Source organism: Ammospiza nelsoni, chromosome 20 (assembly GCF_027579445.1).
Source record: "Ammospiza nelsoni isolate bAmmNel1 chromosome 20, bAmmNel1.pri, whole genome shotgun sequence".
NCBI classification, from domain to species: Eukaryota; Metazoa; Chordata; class Aves; order Passeriformes; family Passerellidae; genus Ammospiza; species Ammospiza nelsoni.
Window position 1 is genome coordinate 2,017,256 of NC_080652.1, and position 19,205 is coordinate 2,036,460.

Below are 19,205 nucleotides of genomic sequence, written 5' to 3' on the forward strand. Positions count from 1 at the left end.
GCCCGGCCGCGGGGTCCCGCAGTTGTCCGGGACGGGAACGATCCCCCGGGATCACCGAGTGCAGCCCGGGACTGATCCCCGCCTCGTCTCCAGCGCAGAGCGCTGAGCGCCATGGCCAGGCCTTCCTTGGACACCTCCAGGGCGGGGACTCCACCGGTGCCCTGAGCAGCTCCTGCCAGTGCCTCATCACCCTTCCACACAATCCACGTTTTGCAACACAGCGATCTATCTATCTATCTATCTATCTATATATATATATATATATATATATATATATATATATATATAATATCGAAATACAAATACACATCTATAGAGATTCCGCCACGGTCCTATCTTCGCCTCTCGCGAGATCTCGACCGCTATTTATAAGTTACCGGTCATCTCGCGAGATCTCTGCGGGTATATCCCAGGCCCGCGCCGCCCACGCTGTCTTTTCGCAGATCCCGGAAGGCCTCGGTTGGCTCTCAGGTTCCATCCGCCTCCATCCGCCTCCATCCGCCTCCATCCCCGCCATCCGCCGCCGCAATGCCGCCCAAGTTCGATCCCAACGAGATCAAAGTCGGTAGGTGGCGGGCAGCGGGGCAGGAGGGGGCGGGCGGGGACCGCGGGGCCCGGCGGGCACGGTTAACGCGGCGCTGTCCCCGCAGTTTACCTGCGCTGCACCGGCGGCGAGGTCGGAGCCACGTCCGCGCTGGCCCCCAAGATCGGACCCCTGGGGCTGGTACGTACCGGGGAGCGGGGATGGAGGCCGGGGCAGCGGGGCTGGGAGGGGAGGGAGGGGTGAGACATGTGCCGGGCGCTGTGGGAAGCGTGCCTTGCTGGGGAGCAAGAGAGTCCCGGGGGGAATTTAAGGGTAAATTTAAATTAAATTCCATTTAAATTTAAGCGGGTGGGATCCAGCGCGTTCCGCAGGCGCTGGGGAGCCGCTGGCGGTGCTGCTCCGTCCCGGAGCGCTGCGCGCAGCAGGGCCGCACTCGGAGCAGCAGCCGGGGCCCTCAGGGGCTCTCGGCTCTGACCCGAGCCCGTGTGACCTCCACGTTCGTCCCTCAGTCCCCCAAGAAGGTGGGCGATGACATCGCCAAGGCCACGGGCGACTGGAAGGGGCTGCGGATCACGGTGAAGCTGACGATCCAGAACAGGCAAGCGCAGGTACCGCACGCCGCAGGGACCGGCCCGTGCTGCAGGCGTGGAGCCCAAGCGGGCTCCGCCTGCTCCAGGCACCGGCCCGGATCCCGGCAGGGTCCACTCAGCCCTTCATCCTTCCGAGGTGGATAAAATGAGTGCCACACAAGGGGTGTGTGGGGGTCTTCTGGGAAGACCTTAAAGCGTGGGTGGGGGGGATGCATGTGGAGCCTGGGACCTGCCAGGCTGGAGGATCCCGAGAAGAGATCCTCATCTGCCAAGATGCAACTTTCATCCTGTTGCAGATAAATTGTTCTTTCTACAGAACTTGGAACCGGCAAAAAAAGCCTTACTTAAAGCAGCATAGAAATAAATTATTTAAAATCTTGCCAACTCCTGTAGCCACCCGCCACTGTACCTGTTCTGCTGTCCGTGGCTGGTACATTCCAGTGGTGAGCTGAGAGGAAGCCCCGGGCAGGAAGCAGTCCTCTCCTGCTGGTGGGGAGGCCTGTGCCGAAAACCTGGGGACAGATCTCTGCAGTACAATAAACCCGGAGCATGAGGGAGCTGATCAATCCCACACTGCTCTGGCAATTACCTTTGCTGAAATAATTAATAGGTTAATTGAGTATCTTTGAATGGGGGGGGAAATTAATTTCTTTGTATTTAGATAGAGGTTGTTCCTTCTGCCTCTGCTCTGATTATCAAAGCTCTGAAGGAGCCACCTCGTGACAGGAAGAAGCAGAAGAACAGTAAGTGTTCCCCTGGACTTGGTTCTCAATATTTTGGGGCTAAAAGAGGGGAAATACCAGTACCTTCCTCTGGGGTTATTCAGCACAAACTGGTAAATGGGACACAAGGCTGGTTTTGGGCATCCCTGAAGTGCCAAGGTACCAACAGATGCACATCAGCAGAGCTCTGTGTTTGAGGAAATTATGGAGTCATGGACTGGTTTGGTTTGGGAGGGGCTTAAAAGTTCGTCAGTGCCACCCCTGCCATGGCAGGGACACCTCCCACTGCCCCAGGTGCTCCCAGCCCTGTCCAGCCTGGCCTTGGGCACTGCCAGGGATCCAGGGGCAGCCACAGCTGCTCTGGGCACAGCTGGGGTAGAGCAGGCCCCTGCTCTGTATCACACTGTTGGCACAGGGCCTGGCACAGCCAGGGGAGCTGACACAAATGCCAGCTTGGAAAGAGGAGTTGGGGATAATCTGGGAGCAGCAGCCCTGCTGGAGCTGCAAACCCCCAGCTCTCTGTGGCCTGGGAATGGCTCTCCCAGAGGGAACAGGGGCTGGCAGTGCCCAGGTGCCCTCAGTGCTGCTGTTCCCTCCCAGTTAAGCACAGCGGCAGCGTCACCTTCGACGAGATCGTCAACATCGCGCGGCAGATGCGGCACCGCTCGCTGGCCCGGGAGCTTTCGGGTGAGTCTGGGGCACAGGGGATGAATGCCCCATGGCCTGGGGGGGGGCACAGGGGATGAATGCCCCATGGCCTGGGGGGCACAGGGGATGAATGCCCCATGGCCTGGGGGGGGGGCACAGGGGATGAATGCCCCATGGCCTGGGGGGCACAGGGGATGAATGCCCCATGGCCTGGGGGGCACAGGGGATGAATGCTCCACGGCCTGGGGGGGGGCACAGGGAATGCTCCACGGCCTGGGGGGCACAGAGGGCTCCCAGCTGAGCTGTGCTGCCTGGGAACAGGCAGCCCCAACACCTGGGGAGAGAGGGGCACAGGGAGTTTGCAATGTGTTCCTGGGGGAGGCCAGGGTGTGAGATCTGGATAAGAGAACTAAAGATGCCTGGTGAGCCCTGAGGCTCAGGCTGCAAACCCCTGAGGAAACAGGACAGCTGAGAGCTATGAGGAGTTCTGTCAGAATCCACGTTTGGGTTGGAAGGGACCTTAAAGCTCATTGAGTTCCACCCCTTGCCATGGGCAGGGACACCTTCCCCTAGCCCAGGCTGCCCCAGGTAAGCTCCTCAGAGGTGAAGCACTGACAGGCTGTGTCTGCTGCTGCAGGGACCATCAAGGAGATCCTTGGCACTGCCCAGTCCGTGGGCTGCAGCATTGATGGGAGACACCCCCACGACATCATCGATGACATCAACAGTGGTGCCATCGAGTGCCCAGCTGTGAGTACCCAGCTCTGACCGAAATTGATGTACAACATCTAATTATTGAAAGACTCCACTAATGAGCTGTGTTTGCTTCTTCCAACAGAGCTAAGACTGCAGAAAAGGAAGTTGCCACATGAAGGCTCCTTCAGTTTTTGTAGCACTTTAAATATTAAAATAAAGACCCAGTTGTCTGCAAACATTTCTTGGTGTGATTTGTCCCTGTCCCATGCTGGGAATTTTCCTTTGAGGAAACTGAAATACAGCACCTTTGGTGGGATGTGTCCATGCCCATTCTGGATGGATTGGGGCAGGGATGGAAGTGTGGCTGTTCAGAAATGGGGTGAGGAATGAGAGCAGAAGGTTTAGCCTCGCTTATTCAAAACAAGATCCATTTGAGCCCTTTGCTCCCTGATATTTGGGTCACTGCCCTGGTGACTTGACAGCCACAGAGACTGAAGTGGGGCTGTTGTGACAGAGGGAAAGGTGATCGAAAAACCCCATTTTGATCAAATCCATGAGCCTTGGCAGACACCAATTGTCCAGGACATGCCACGGAGTCCCTGTCAGTGTGGAGGGGAGCTGCACCCTCCTCACTCCTAAAGCAAAACTGAACAAAGCCTGACCTAGGTGTCCCCAGCCATGGGAAAAGCCCCAGAGCTCAGGGCTGTGTCTGTCCCTGCCTGGTGTGGCTGTGCCTTGGGCAGCTCTGCTTGGGCTCCAGGCCTGTGCTGGGCCCTCCCTGTCCCCAGCTCCACATGCAGCTGGTGGAGCCAAAACCAGCAGAGTTCGTGGCTTTATCCATTTTCTCCCAGCTGATTGTAGGGCCTTGCTCTGAAGCAAGCAGGAAAAAAAATACAGCTGAAATTCCAGGGATTTGTGATGCTCAGGGAATGGCTGGAGCTCAGGGCAAGGTTCTGCCCCCAGAGGGTGCTGGCACTGCCCAGGCTGCCCAGGGAATGGGCACGGCCCCGAGGCTGCCAGAGCTCCAGGAGCCTTTGGGCAGCGCTGCCAGGGGTGCCCAGGGTGGGGCTGCTGGGGGGGGCTGGGCAGGGACAGGGGCTGGGCTGGGGGATCCTGGGGGGTCCCTCCCAGCTGAGGATATTCCAGGATTCTATCTGGTTCCTTTGTTGGATTGACCATGTTACCATGTTTCAAACAGGGAATAATTTGTATGCTGTCAGAATAGGTCAGGTGTGGCTCCTGGTGCTCTGTAACCTGCTCAATGTCTCCAAGGGTTTGTGTGGCACAAATTGTGATAAGGAACAGGGGGAGAAAATCTTTGTGTGGAGTGGCCACAGGCTGAGGGGGGTGCAGAGGTTGGGGGGTCCCATCCTCACCCAGCCCAGCCTGGCTGCCCTGCCAGGGGAGGGTTGGGTCCCTTCCTTGCAGGGGTTCCCCAAAAATCCTCACAAACCCCTGGGGTGCCTGAGGCACGGCAGGCAGAGGCTGCAGGCCCTTAGCAGCAGCTCTGCCTTAAACTCTGCTAAAATCTTTGTGCTCCTGGTGTGGAAATCCACTCTGGAGCGAGCCCTGAGAGCCTCAGGAGGTGTTCAGCCTCATGTTGGGGTGTCCTGTGTGGGGTTCCCTCCACTTGGCAGTGCTGCAAACAGTTGGAAAAATGATTCCTTTTCCTTCAGGGAGTTCTCCTGGGACAGGACCTGTAGCCTTTCCTGTCCCCTGCTGCCTGAGGGCACGTGCTATGGTAGGAGCAGAGCAGGGCTTGGAAGGAGGGTTTGCCCTGCCAATAATTGTTTTTTTCCAAATCATGCTCTTCAAAAGGAGGCAGAGGGTTCCAAAGATAACAACCTACATTAACATCACATTTAAACCCATCTTCCTAATTAATAATTTAATTTAGTACCTTTATTAATGACGTAGATGAAGGGATCAAGTGCAACCTCAGCAGGCTGGCAGGTGACACCAAGCTGAGGGTAAAGTGACAAATCTGAGGGATGTGATGCCATCCAGAGGGACTTGGAAAAGCTCAAGGAAGCTCCACAACCTCATGGGAACCTCATGAGGTTTAACCAGGTTGAGTGCTGGAGCTGCAACTCTGGGATCAATCCAGGCTGGGGATAAGCAGATGGAGCAGCCCTGGGAGAAGGATTCCACAAATCTTGCGGGGTTTTTGAAGAAATGAAGATGTGGAGGATACTTAGGGCTGAAATCTGAAACAAAAAATTGCTATGACACCCTCAGAGATGCTGAAGTAACCCCCAGTGCTGGAATGGCTGGAAGTTCTGGCAGTAACTGCGCTGGTAGGGAGGCTCTTTGGGCGACCCCACAGCAGCTCTGGGGTGTTGTGCCGCTGTCCCCGGGCAGGGCACGGCCCCGCAACGGGGCTCTCGCAGCGCATCGCGGCTCTCGGGGCGGCACCGGGAGCTTGGGAATGCCGCGCTGTCCTGGGCAGGGCCGGGAGCCGCACCCCGTGATCCCGGTGGGCGTCCCCAGCTCCGGACCCCCTGATCGCTGCCCGATTTCCCCGCACCGCTCCCCCCGCAGGGCCCGCCGGGGCAGCGCGGGGTGGCCGGGCCGGGCAGAGCCGGCGCAGCCACGCGGCGGGGCCGCCGCCGCCATGTGCTACAGGCACGCCAGCCGGGGCTCCTCGGCCCTGGGGGTGTCCCTGTTCCCTCCCTGGGGTCCCGGGGGTGTCCCCGGCCCTGCTCCCGTTCCCGCTGTCCCCGTTCGGCCCCGTGGGCGGGGGGGGGAGGGGGGTGCGGTCCCTTTAAGCGCGGCCGCGCCCCCGCCGGGCCGGCACGGAGCTTCCCGCGAACGTGACGTCACCGCCCGCGCCTCCCGCGCCCGCGCCGCCCGCGCCCGCGCGCGGGGCCCCGTCCCACGTGACCCGGGCCGCGGCGCGCCGCGCGCACATTGGCCGCGGCGGCGGCGTTCGCGGGAGTGACGCGAGGGCGGCGCGGGCTCCCATTGGTCCATCGGGCGCGGGTGGGCGGTGGCGCGGGCCGCCATTGGCCGAGGGGCGGCGGGGGGGCGGTGGCGCGGCGGCCCCGCCCCCCGGGTGTGCGCGAGGCGGCGGCGCGTGGCAGCGGCGCGGGGCGAGCGGCGGCCCCGGCCCGGCCCCGCCATGACCGACTTCAAACTGGGCATCGTCCGGCTGGGCCGCGTGGCCGGCAAGGTGAGCGCGGGCACGGCGGGACCGGGCCGGGGGGCGGCGGGGCCGGGCGGGCCGGGCTGTGCATTGCCGGGGCCACGCTGGGGCCGCGGCGGGGCCGCGCGGAGCCGCGGCCGCACCGTGCACTCCCGGGCCTTGCCCAGCCGCGCTGACGGCGCTCGCCGTCTCGGTGTGTTGCAGACCAAGTACACGCTGATCGACGAGCAGGACATCCCGCTGGTGGAGAGCTACTCGTTCGAGGTGAGCCCGCCGCTGCCCGCCTTCCCTCCCGGTGCCGGCCCGGGTTCCGTGAGTCCCTCCCCGCCCGCGGCTGCCCCGGCCCCGCCGCCCCCCGGGCCCCGCCGGAGCTCCGGCTCTGCCCTCGCCTCGTGCTCTGCTCCAGCCGAGCCGCCCTGGAGGAGCCGTGCCTGCAACTCCCCCGATCGGCGGAAAAAAAATCACTTTTAACTTACTGGAGTCCCAACGTGGGGGATTCCAAGCAGGAAAAGTTCTGGGGTTTCATTTTTTTCCCCAATTAGACGAACGTTATTTTAAAACATCTATTTACTGATTTATTTTCTAGTTTGTTTTTTTTTCAATGTTAGCTGTGTGCTTTTGGAGAACTGATAATTGGCAATGGTTTGGCAAACATTAAAAATGTTCATTCTGCGCTTAGTCTTGGATGAGGAAAACTGTTATTAATGTAACTGATTATGGGACCAGAAAAAAGTGTTTCCTCTTCACATCCACTGCTAAATGGGTTCTACCAAGGCTTTGAAAGTGAAAGATAAGGATTTCAAAACTTCAACAAATAAGGGTTTTTTTTTTTGGAGGAGAGACCATCATCTGCTGAATTTCTGCAGTGCAGTGGATGCTTTGGGGCTGCTCTTGGGGATTTTAGGGGTTTTGTGAGTGCTGCTGCCAGAACTCTCCTGTTTGCCCATTCCTCCCCTCTGGCAGCCGCTGTGTCTGTCCCTGTGGTGGTAACACACCCCGACTGTCCCAAATGCAGCACGTTTTTGCTGTGCTTTGTGAGCTTTGAACACCATTGTAGAGGGCAGGAAAAAATGGAAATGCAGGAAAAATGACCGTGAAATGCAGGAAAAATGGCAGGCCCTCACTCTCAGCGAGGTGGGTGATGGGGCAGTGCTGGAGCAAAGCCCCAGGGGCAGAGTGAGGATCCTGCCATGAATCCCAGCCCCAGAGCTGCATTCCTGTGTTCTCCCTCCAGGCAGCCCCAGCTCCCCCTGCCCTTTCCTGGGCTCCACAGGCTCCATCCCACCCCACAGCCCCCAGTACCCCATGCTGGGGGGGATAGAGGTGCCAACAGCCAGCCCAGGGAGCCCAGCAGGGCTGGGGGTGTCCCCAGAGTGCTGGGGGTGTCCCCCAGGCTGGGCTGGCTGGGTCCCCCTGAGCTTTGGCACTGCCCAGACCCCCCCCCGAGCTCCAGGGCCCTGCAGGGACAAGTGTGAAATGAGGGGTGCCTGCCCCAGATGAGGGGGGCCTGCCCCAGATGAGGGGGGCCTGCCCCAAATGAGGGGGGCCATGCCCCAAATAAAGGGGGCCATGCCCCAAATGAGGGGTGCCTGCCCCAAATGAGGGGTGCGTGCCCCAGATGAGGGGTGCGTGCCCCAGATGAGGGGTGCGTGCCCCAGATGAGGGGTGCCTGCCCCAAATGAGGGGGGCCTGCCCCAGATGAGGGGTGCGTGCCCCAGATGAGGGGGGCCTGCCCCAGATGAGGGGGGCCTGCCCCAGATGAGGGGGGCCATGCCCCAAATAAAGGGGTGCCTGCCCCAGATGAGGGGGGCCTGCCCCAAATGAGGGGGGCCATGCCCCAAATAAAGGGGGCCATGCCCCAAATGAGGGGGGCCTGCCCCAAATGAGGAGGGCCTGCCCCAAATGAGGGGGGCCTGCCCCAGATGAGGGGGGCCTGCCCCAAATGAGGGGGGCCATGCCCCAAATGAGGGGGGCCTGCCCCAAATGAGGGGGGCCTGCCCCAAATGAGGGGGGCCTGCCCCAGATGAGGGGAGCCTGCCCCAAATGAGGGGGGCCTGCCCCAAATGAGGGGTGCCTGCCCCAGATGAGGGGTGCGTGCCCCAGATGAGGGGGGCCATGCCCCAAATGAGGGGAGCCTGCCCCAGATGAGGGGGGCCTACCCCAAATGAGGGGTGCATGCCCCAAATGAGGGGTGCCCCCCAGTGGAGGGGTGCTGGGTGCCCCGTGTGCTGCTCTCACAGCCTTTCCCTCCCCTCTAGGCTCGCATGGAGGTGGATGCTGATGGCAATGGTGCTAAAATCTTCGCCTACGCCTTCGACAAGAACCGGGGCCGGGGCTCGGGGCGCCTCCTGCACGAGCTGCTCTGGTGGGTACTGCAGGCAGCACAAACCTGGGCTGCCCCGGCCTGGGAGGGGGATCCCTGTGCCCAAATGCCCTCAGGAAAGGGGCAAACCCGGCTCAGGGGTGCCCACGGGGTTTGGGGTGCAGGATATGTTTGCGTGGCACAGCCCATGGAACGTTCCAGGCAGGGAGAGCAGAGCCAGGGTCATGGACACCCTGTTCACACCTGGGAATGCTGCCCCAGCACCTGCCCCATTGACAGGGGAAGACAAACATTTGAAGGTTTGTGAGGTTTTTTTGTCTGCTGAGAATTGGCAGAGAGAGGGAATTCTGATAACTTCAAACTTTGAGGTGTTTTTATGCCTTTCTGCAAAACTGCCTGAGGTGATGCTGCTGATGGTTCTTTTCCATACTCTACAAATCCTTGAAATCCTTCATAGTTTCATTAAGTTTCAGGATCAATTTCCTCATTTGAGAGCAGCTCACCCTCTGAGCTCATCTGTTGCTCCTTCTTGATGTTTGTGGGTTTGTACAAAAGCTGGGATCTGCTAAAAAAATCTTATTTTAAAAGCCTTTTTGGACAAATTAAGCATATTTTCTATTCAGTTCCACATCCTTGGAAGTCACAGTGCCCAGGATGCCCTTCATCATTCCAGGTTACCTTTTATCCCCGAGAACCAGGCTTTGCATAGGAGGAAGGAGACAGGAGGAATATCAGATTAATATTTCCAGCCTGCTTTTTAAATATGGATTTTAACCTGCATCTGTTAATATTTAATCTTATTGCACATAGAACTTTGTTGAAATTATGAAATTGGCTGCAATATGTGGAGCAAATCACTGACAGCTGCTGCTAACTGTGAACCTCAGACAGTAATAATTATTATCTGTAAGGAGCATTAAACAGCACCTGAAAATTATTCAGGTCAGTTCTTGAGGGCTGTGCAAATGATGACATCCCAGCTATTTGTTTATGACACAGCCCAGCCATTGCCTCTCCTGCCTTGTTTCACTCAAATTAGGAAGTCATTTGAGCATATTCAGTTAGGAAATTCAAATTGTGTCACTCGAGCATGGGCTGTGGTTAAAAATAAGAGATTGTGTGTAATGGGGATTTTGGGGAGGCACAGAGGGGGGTGGCAGCTGCCAGGCAAGCAGAGCTGCACTTCTGAAGTTGCAGTCAGGTTTTTGAAATAGAAGATATAAAATATCTGTGCTGTTCTGTGACTTCACCCTGGTCCTGAAGGTGGTGGTGGTGCTGATGTTCAGCTGCAGCTCAAACACTGCAGGTCAGAGGCTGAGTCTCTGCAGGGCTGTGAAGTCTCTGCCCCTCCTGAACAGCAATTTTGGGCTGCTGTGAGCACAGAGCAGGGCTGGGAGCAGTGTCAGGTCCTTCCCTTGTGAGCAGGGGCAGTGCTGGGGGTTTGGAGCCAGGAGAGCTGGGCAGAGGCAGGCACTGATTGCGTTTACCAGTGCCTGCCTGACTCCTTGGGTGAATGAAAACCAAAGGTCATGGATTGCTGCAGGTGTAGGTGTGGAATTCAGTTATTCTCTGCATATGAACCCCCAAAAACATCAAAAACCCAACCCAGCTGTGTGCCTCTGGATTATAGAGACAGTGAGTAGCATGTGGTAGATGGAATGAAAAGAGATTTTTTGAATTTTTTTTCTTTCCTAGTTCAGCAGGTATCTTTGCTCATATCATGAGGCCTTTGGGATGGAAATCCTGGCTCTGCTGGAGCTGCAGCAGTGACAGGAACCTTCTCCCAGAGCCCTGTGCAGAGGCACTGTGGGATCCAAAGGCATCCAAGAGCTGGAAATTCCCCTCATATGAGCTGCAAAAATTCTTACAGGGAGAACTTCCTGCTGGTTCTCAGCCTCTCATGTGCTTGCTGTGATTTCCACATGGAGTCCTGGCTCCCCCAAGCAGGGTTTGGGGTCTCTGCAGGAGCCTTGTCCCTGCTCAGCTCCCTGTGAGCAATCCCAGCTCTGTTCTGGTATGGAGATGTTCCCTGAGGAGCAGCAGAAGGGGATTAGTCCTAAGTAGCACCAACTGCATGTTCAAAAAGACATCCAGGGCCTGGTTTCTGGGGGTTTTTAAGGGTTTTTTTAAAGAGCACTTGCCATCTTGCTGCCTATAACAGGCTCAGTTCTGGTTCCTGGTGCTTGGAATTGCTGTGTCTGCACTTGTGTTGCAGCCCTGGGCTCTGAGCTGCTGAAATACCCAAAGAACAGAACCCAGATGATCCCTGGGAGAAGGGTTTGCCTGGCATCTTGCAGGAGCTCCAGCCCTGCAGCTCTGGCTGCATCCTGAGGCTGTTCCCAAGGCAGGGTCTGTCTGTCTGTCCTTGCTCCTCCTTTGGGTGGGCTGGGATGGTCACAGAGGCCTGGGGAGGGGAATGCTCCTGTGTTCAGAGCTTGGAGAGAAGGGTCCACCCTGAGTTTGGCATTACCAGATGTGGCACCTCAGTGCAGTGGAGTTTAAAACAGGCTGCTCACCAGCCAGGCCCAGCTTCCAGCTTTGCTTGGGCTTTTGTCACTTGAGGCCACAGAAAAGCTGGCAGTGATGTAGATAAATGTGGTTTTATACAAGGAGGTAAAGACTGGCTCAGTGTGGGAGGGGATTTGGTCAGAATTTGCTTTTTGGGGTGCTGGGTGCACATCTGTGCTGTGCAGGAGCAGGGGTAGCTGTGTGCCACTGCTGTGCCACCCCAGTGCCAGGGACAATCTCCTAATCATCTCTCCTTCCCCAACTCCAGCAGTTCTAAACTCATCTAATAAAATCAAAAATATTTCTGAACTTGGTGTTGGAATCCCCTTCCCTTTCCCCCCTGCACAGTCTGTTCTTGCTCTGAACCTCTGTCTCCTCCCAGATTCCTGTCCCTATCTGTCCCATCTCTGCAGCTGGCACTTGGTCCCAGGCTCATTCTAAGAACCTTAACTCCTTCCCTGTCCCAGTGTCTGTCTGATGCTCTCCTCCAGCAGTTCTGCACTTCTTGGGACTCCTGATTCCCTTTGCCAGACCCTCTGCTGGCCCTCAGCAACTCAGAAGTGCATTACAGCTGTTGCTGTAATGGCTCCCAGTGCCAGAGGGCAGGGAGGGATGGGATGTTGGGAATTAGGAATTGTTCCCTGACAGGGTGGGGAACCCCTGGCAGTGTCCAGGGCCAGCCTGGATGGGGCTTGGAGCACCCTGCAATAGTGGAAGGTGTCCCTGAGTTTTCAATTCCCTTCCAACCCAAATCAAGCTGGGATTCCTCCTTTAGGGCACTTCAGCTGACTCTCTGCCATAGTTTGTTTGCTTTAATGTGTGTGGTTTGGTTTCTTTTCCCCCAAAAGAAGGATTTTATTGGTTTTACCTTCAAAGGGAAGAACTTTTCCCTGTTCCATGGAGGGCCAGCAGATTCCCTGGCAGGGGGCTCCAGGCTCTGTTCCCTTGCAGGGAATTCTCCCAGGAATTACCTGGTGGGAGCTGCAGCACAGTCTGTGTGAGGTGCTGCTTGCAGCCTCTCCAGGGGGATTTTCCTCATTAAATTGTACCAAGTTTTGGGGCATATGTGAAGTGCAAGAGTTTTTCTTACCCCCAGGGTACATAACTTAGACCTATCTAGGTGGATTTAGACCAAGAATACACAATCTTACATTTTTCATTGTAAGTCATGTTAAAATGAGCTTCCTGTTCTGCTGAGCTTTATAAAGGTTAAAAAAAGGCATGATATTTTAAACTCAGACAAATCTCTATTCAAAATTAAAATGATTATTTGAGCTGACATGTTCAGTGAAGGCTGAGCAGGGCTCAGTGTCCAGGCTGGGCTTGGATGAAGCTGCTGGGAGGTGTCCATGAGGAGGTGCTGGGTTCCCCTCAGTGAGTGCTCTCAGCTCTGCTTGTCCTTGTTCTCCTCATGGCACAACAGTCACAGGGACACAGCCCTCTGTCCAAGCCTTGCATTTCAGCTGGCATGGGGATTCCTGCAAGAAGTGATACCAAAACTTGTCCAGGCTTGAGGATGTTTGACAGTGAAGTCCATGAAACAGAGAGAGGAGAGGTGAAAAGGAGGGGGAGAAGCCAATGGAAACTCCTAGAAGGCAGTAGGGAACATTTCTCCCTGCAGCCATCCTGGCTTAGCCCTGCTTTGGGTTTTGGGCAAGTTTCAGGTGTCTCTTGGTCAATTGTGGGGTAATTTCAGACTTTCAGTGTGTGACACACAATTACAGTCTGAAAAGATTTGCATACTTGGTGAAACCTCTGTCCTGCTGCTGTTCAGAGATGTTTCTTCATAAATAATAAGCACACCAGTGCCAGACTTGCACAAATGTGTCTGATAGAATTTCCTATGGGAATAATAAGCCAGTATTGGCACCTTCCAGTAATTCCATGGATCTTCAGCAGTAACTGGAGGAGTAGACTCTGGAACTAAACAATACACGTAAAATCACTCTATATTTGATTCAACTAATTTATAATTGAATTCACCTGCTGGAAAAAGGCACTTTCTCCTGGGAGTAGCCCCTGGAGCCTGTTTGCAGCCCAGTGCCAGCAGCTCCCAGCTCGCTCTGCCTCTGGAATTGCTGTGATCCTTTGTTGTTTTTCGCTGTTCCTGTGCAGCACTGACCCTGAGGTTGGTTTTGTGTCCTGCAGGGAGAGGCACAGGGGAGGGATTGCTCCTGGCTTCCAGGTGGTGCACCTGAACTCGGTGACCGTGGACAACCGCCTGGACAACCTGCGCCTCGTGCCCTGGGGCTGGAAGCCCAAGGCTGAGGACATCTCCAGCAAACAAAGGTATGGAGCACCTGCAGGGGAATCAATGGCAGATGTTCTCTCCATTCTTCGGTGTTTTTTGCCTTGGCAGAGCTTTTTGGATGAAGCTTTGGGTGCTTTACACATCACTCAGCTGGGGTTCAGCCTGTGCTCGTGTCCTGCTGTGCAGGGACCATCCCACCCATCTCACCCTCAGGGCTGTGCCAGGTGCAGCAGGAACCTCTGTGCCCTCCCAGCGGGGCAGAGGCTCAGGGAAATTGCACATCTCACTGCCTTCTGTCCCTCAGAAACCCCAGTGGGAGCTGGGAGCTGCAGGGTGGATGCTCCTGGTGGGATCTGTAGGATGCTCCTGGTGGGAGCTGCAGGGTGGATGCTCCTGGTGGGATCTGCAGGGTGGATGCTCCTGGTGGGATCTGCAGGGTGGATGCTCCTGGTGGGATCTGTAGGATGCTCCTGGTGGGAGCTGCAGGATGGATGCTCCTGGTGGGATCTGCAGGGTGGATGCTCCTGGTGGGATCTGCAGGATGCTCCTGGTGGGATCTGCAGGATGGATGCTCCTGGTGGGAGCTGTGAGCTGGGGTTGGACTCCCTCAGGGTGAATTCTGGGCTCAGCTTCCAGCACCTCTCAGCAGCAGCTTGGGGAGCTCCCCTCAGGCTGGGTTTCACTCAGCACATCACACTCTGTGCCAGGATGGATCTGGATAATCAATGACTATCCAGACCCACAGACTTCACATCACTCTAATCCTGGAACACCTGGAGCAGCAGCTTTAACATTGGGGTGTTTAGAGCTGATTAAACTGATTTTGAGAAGCTGTAGTGAATTACAAATGCTCTACATGGTTTTGGGGGTTCAAGAACAAGAAACAGATTTCATGCCAAAAATTAATTTTGACTTGGTGTGAATAGTTTTGCACAGAATTAACTTTGCTCTATGTAAATGTTTCTTGATTGATACCTTTAAACTTTTGGGGTTTGCACTTAGGCTAAAATAGCCTTAAAAACACCCAATATATGGGCAGGATGTGCAGTCTGAGGCTAAATACAATGTTAACCTTATTTATTAATAAATTTGGAATTGATATCTCTGTATGATTATTATGAATTGATGTACCGAACTTGTACTTGTTTTTTTTTCCAGGGAACAAAGTCTGTACTGGCTGGCAATCCAACAACTTCCTACAGACCCCATAGAGGAGCAGTTTCCTGTCCTGAATGTAACCAGATATTACAATGCTAATGGGGATGTTGTGGAGGAGGAGGAGAACTCCTGCACTTACTATGAATGTCACTACCCTCCCTGCACAATGATTGAAAAACAGGTGGGTTCAGAGAGCTGGCAGTGAGCATGGAATCCTTGGCACAGTGGTGTGTCTGGGGATTTATTTGTTATTTAAAATGTAGAGCTTTACATGAGCCATTCAGTGGTTAAAGCAATGATTTTCTTCCACTCAGCTTTTCTTTGGCCTGAACCTCCAGAGCCTGTGATAATTTTCAGTTTTCTCACAGGAGGGAATGTGGGTTTGAGCTGGAGCAGTGGAAGTTAGGGGCTGCTGGAGGAGGGGGATTTCTGCAGAGTGCACATAAAGCCAGGTGGGAGCTTTCCTGCAGGGAGCATTCTAGGAGGGCTTGGATGGCCATGGAATCAAAAAATAACCTGGTTGCCATTTCCTGAGGTGAAGGTGAATTGCAATTCATCCAGGGGAGAGCTGGGAGGGAAAGTTCTGCTGCAGGAAGATAAAGCAACATCAGGAGAGAGAGAATGAGCTGTGCAAGGGCTGTGCCTCTGCCACACAGATGCCTTATCTAGAAACAAGGGCTTTTCTTGTGATAGCAAATGCTGACTGGGCTAAACCCATTGTGTTCCACTTTCTGCTGTGGGCAAGGGAACATTTGCAAAAATGATCTTAAATTCCCTGGATTTGAAACAGAGGCAGCTCTGCCTTTTATTTGGGTCTGTGCCCAAAAGCTCCTGGATAACATTAATTTGGCAATGGCCGAGCTTGTGCAGCCCTCCTGCTAATTTCCAAATTTCAGGTGTTTGTTTGTAGTTGAAAACAGAACTTGAGTTGACAAAACAGGAGCATTGTGACAACAAATGTGTAATGCTCCAATATTTTGTCTATAAATTAGGCTCATTTTAAAAGAGCAAAGAGGATTGCTTCAAACCCTTCTGGTTCTCTGAAACTCATGATGGAGTGTTTGTGTTTTATAGAATCCCAGACTGGTTTGGGTTGGGACTTCACAATTCATCTCATTCCATGGCAGGGACACCTCCCACTGGCCCAGGTGCTCCCAGCCCTGTCCAGCCTGGCCTTGGGCACTGCCAGGGATCCAGGGGCAGCCACAGCTGTGCCAGGGCCTCCCAGGAAGGATTTCCTCCCAATATCCCTCTCACCCTGCTCTGTGAGGCTGTTCAGCCTTGTCCTGTCAGCTGTTTGTGACAGGCATGGACAGAGGCACAGGGAGGGATTGCTCCTGGCTCTCAGGGCTGCACCTGAACTCAGTGACCATGGACAGCTGCCTGATGGTGCAGCTCCTTGGGAATGCTGCTGGTTCCTCTTGAGAAAGCTGCTGGGGCGTGTGATGGTGTTCACAGGGGTGCTCGGATGAGGGAAGAGATGAGGATCTGACTCCATGGTTCAGAAGGCTTGATTTATTATTTTATGATATATATTACATTAAAACTATGCTAAAAGAATAGAAGAAAAGGTTTCATCAGAAGGCTAGCTAAGAATAGAATAGAATAAGAAAGAATGATAACAAAGGTTTGTGGCTCAGCTCTCTGTCTGAGCCAGCTGACTGTGATTGGCCATTAATTAGAAACAATCACATGAGACCAATCCCAGATGCACCTGTTGCATTCCACAGCAGCAGATAATCAATGTTTACATTTTGTTCCTGAGGCTTCTAAGCTTCTCAGGAGGAAAAACCCTAAGGAAAGGATTTTCCATAAAAGCTGTCTGTCCATAAAAGGTGTCCCTGGGGGATGCTGAGGCTCCCCTGGCACTGAGCAGGGAGGATTTTCCATAGAAGATGTCTGTCACAGGGGTGTCCCTGGGGGATGCTGAGGCTCCCCTGGCACTGAGCAGGAAAGAATTTTCCATAAAAGATGTCTGTGACATGGGGGGATGCTGAGGCTCCCCTGGCACTGAGCAGGGAGGATTTTCCATAGAAGATGTCTGTCACAGGGGTGTCCCTGGGGGATGCTGAGGCTCCCCTGGCACTGGGCAGCCCCTCTAACCCCACCTCTCGTTCGCAGCTGCGCGAGTTCAACATCTGTGGGCGCTGCCAGGTGGCGCGGTACTGCGGCTCGCAGTGCCAGCAGAAGGACTGGCCTGCCCACAAGAAGCACTGTCGGGAGAAGAAGAGAACCTTCCAGCAGGAGCTCGGCCCCGAGCGGTGACTGGGTGCAGAGGCCTCTCAGCAGCAGGATTCCTTCCCAAAGGCATTGGACTCTTGCTTTTGCACAGTATGACAGACTGCTTATCAAAGCCAGAGGCACTGAAGAAAAACCCTGTGATGCTTGAGCAGAATGGCTGACTGGACTAAGCCAGCTCTGACTGGTGCTGTGGAAAGGGATCGGGTCTGCCCTTCCAGTATTATATTCTCAAGCAAAAAGACTACTGTGGAGCTCCAGGCAGGAAGCTTCTCATTATTTATATGTTAATACGTTTGTAAACTCATGTACAGTTTTTGTTAGGAATTCTTGATAGCACTCATTAACTGTAATGTTCAGATGAGAACATGTTGTTGGCCTAAAAGTTAAAAAAAAAAAAAAAAAAAAAAAAAGAAAAAAAGTCATGTAGCAAAAGCTTTTCCTCCCATGTGGCAGAAGTGTCTGTGGCAGTGCCAAGGCCGGCGGGGCAGGCTCTGGCATCAGCACTTACTCTGGAGAACTCTGCATGGAAGCTCTATTTCAAAAAAAAAATACAAACAAAAAAAAGAGCAAACAAAGTAAAGGTTGGAATGAATCCATGTCTGCTCTCTGGCTTTTTCCCCTTCCCTTCCAGCTGCCTTGGGAGCTCAGCCACCCTGCAGGCAGGAGCAGGGCCCAGGAGCTGCGTGGGGCAGAGGGATCCTCTGGGATCTGGTCCAGGACTGCAGCTGGGGCTGCTGGAGATGGGCCTTGGAGCAGCCAGGATTCCCAGGGAGCTGGGTCAGCTCTCTGTTCCACAGCCTGGCACAGAGGGCAGTGCCAGGGGCGCTCAGGGAGCAGCTGTGTGTGGATGTGGTCGCCCTCGTGGCTTCCCCGTAGCATAGGAAACACTCCAGTCGTGTGCAGAGATGTTTAAATATCTAATATTGGGTGATTTGAATTATTTATTCACTTTTTCTAAGAGTTGTCATCAATCCAAGAATCAGTTTTTGATTTTTTTTTAATGTAGTAATGAGTAACAGTAGTATGGGAGGAGGATTTCCCTTGCAGAGCACATGCCTATTTTTCTTTTCATGAATAACTATTTTCTATTCCATTTTTGCCTTAGAAGTGTAAGGAACATCAGCTGAGTTTCCTGAAGAGCTAAATGGATAATTTAATGCCAGGTGTTAGTCTTGCTTCACAGTAGAAGAATGTGAGCTGCTGAGTGCTTAATGCAGAGCCTTTCTTGGAGTGCTTAGTGAAAATTTTTTTGTAAAAGCCGTTTAGAATTTTGATTTTTTCAATCAGGATTCACTTTGCCACTTCATGTTGCAATGTTGGTCTTGCTTGTATTCAGTTTGTTAGAAAATTGATCTGCTGTGGACTTCCAATATTATATTCTGTTTCTAATATCTGCACAGGAAGTTCTGAATTATTAACATTTGGGTGGGTTTTCATCCTTTGGCTTTAAGCATTGTGGGAAATAGCAAAAAACTTCTGAAACTTCCTGCTGGAAGTTCACTTGAAGGCACTTGGTTGAGTTGCACTCTTAAACCACATTTGTACTGTAACTTTTCTGTTCAGGCAGCCCAAAATGCCCTTTAGTATGACAAAACCAAGCAGGACCCAGTCAAATTTTCCTGTAATGAGTAACCTTTTTTATTTAAAGGAAACATTAATTCTTTCCTTGAAGTGAAATGCAGTTTTTGATTAATATAAAATGGAACATAAGGGATATTTTGTTTATTGGGGTAATCCACTGAATAGGGCAGAAGTATTGGGTGCCTGTTTAAAAGCTGCTATCTGTCCTGCCAGTTTTCCATTTTATTAACAGAAATCATGTTTATCAAAACAAAGTGCAGGCTTAGAGCCCTTAAACACTTGAACAGCACCAAGCAGGGAGAAGTTGGTGCAGATGTTTCAGTGCTGCTGCTGTGAGCACAAGGACAGGCTGCACCCAAGGATGGTGGGGCAATGGGGAAATTCCTCTGAGGGAATCAGGGATGGTGGGATAAAGCCAGGATGGAGGTGCTTGGGGAATTCCTGATCCCAGGGGCTGTGGGAGGGTGGGGTACAGCAGGAGGGGAGATGCCCACAGGGTTAAAGGCTGTGGGACCAACCCAAGTGGAAAGAAAGGGCCCAGACATCCTGCAGAGGCTCAGGGAGATAAGAGGGAGATAACAACACCTGGGTGCGTGATCTGTGCCCCCAGACTGTCCCTGTGCCCCAGGAGAGAAGTGGCCACGGGCATTTTGAATCTTGGGGACTGCAGTGAACACATCCCTGCCCGCTGGATCAGTGATCAGTGATTCTGGCAGCTCTTGGCATGCACAAACACCTTCCCTCTCAGTGAGGAGGGCCGGAAGGGAGCTTGAAGGTGGCAGCTCCCCAAGGCACCCC

The 19,205-nt window shown here is 53.9% G+C and overlaps 2 protein-coding genes and 1 non-coding gene across 3 annotated transcripts; all 3 read left to right on the plus strand.

Annotated features, from left to right (window-relative positions):
• The first annotated feature begins 393 nt into the window (after window positions 1-393).
• Window positions 394-3,436, plus strand: RPL12 (ribosomal protein L12). The gene is made up of 7 exons (XM_059486429.1): window positions 394-565; window positions 651-724; window positions 1,054-1,152; window positions 1,796-1,877; window positions 2,457-2,543; window positions 3,142-3,254; window positions 3,343-3,436. Exons 1-7 carry the CDS (start codon window positions 529-531, stop codon window positions 3,346-3,348), a joined length of 498 nt encoding a protein of 165 aa, XP_059342412.1. The 5' UTR covers window positions 394-528; the 3' UTR covers window positions 3,349-3,436.
• Window positions 1,531-1,658, plus strand: LOC132082434 (small nucleolar RNA SNORA65). Its single transcript, XR_009419801.1, has one exon. It is a non-coding gene; the product is annotated as a small nucleolar RNA SNORA65 (small nucleolar RNA).
• A 2,810-nt stretch (window positions 3,437-6,246) lies between the features above and the next one.
• Window positions 6,247-18,217, plus strand: ZMYND19 (zinc finger MYND-type containing 19). Its single transcript, XM_059486361.1, has 6 exons — window positions 6,247-6,372; window positions 6,550-6,609; window positions 8,604-8,710; window positions 13,325-13,465; window positions 14,586-14,766; window positions 16,707-18,217. Exons 1-6 carry the CDS (start codon window positions 6,322-6,324, stop codon window positions 16,848-16,850), a joined length of 684 nt encoding a protein of 227 aa, XP_059342344.1. The 5' UTR covers window positions 6,247-6,321; the 3' UTR covers window positions 16,851-18,217.
• Window positions 18,218-19,205: the final 988 nt, after the last annotated feature.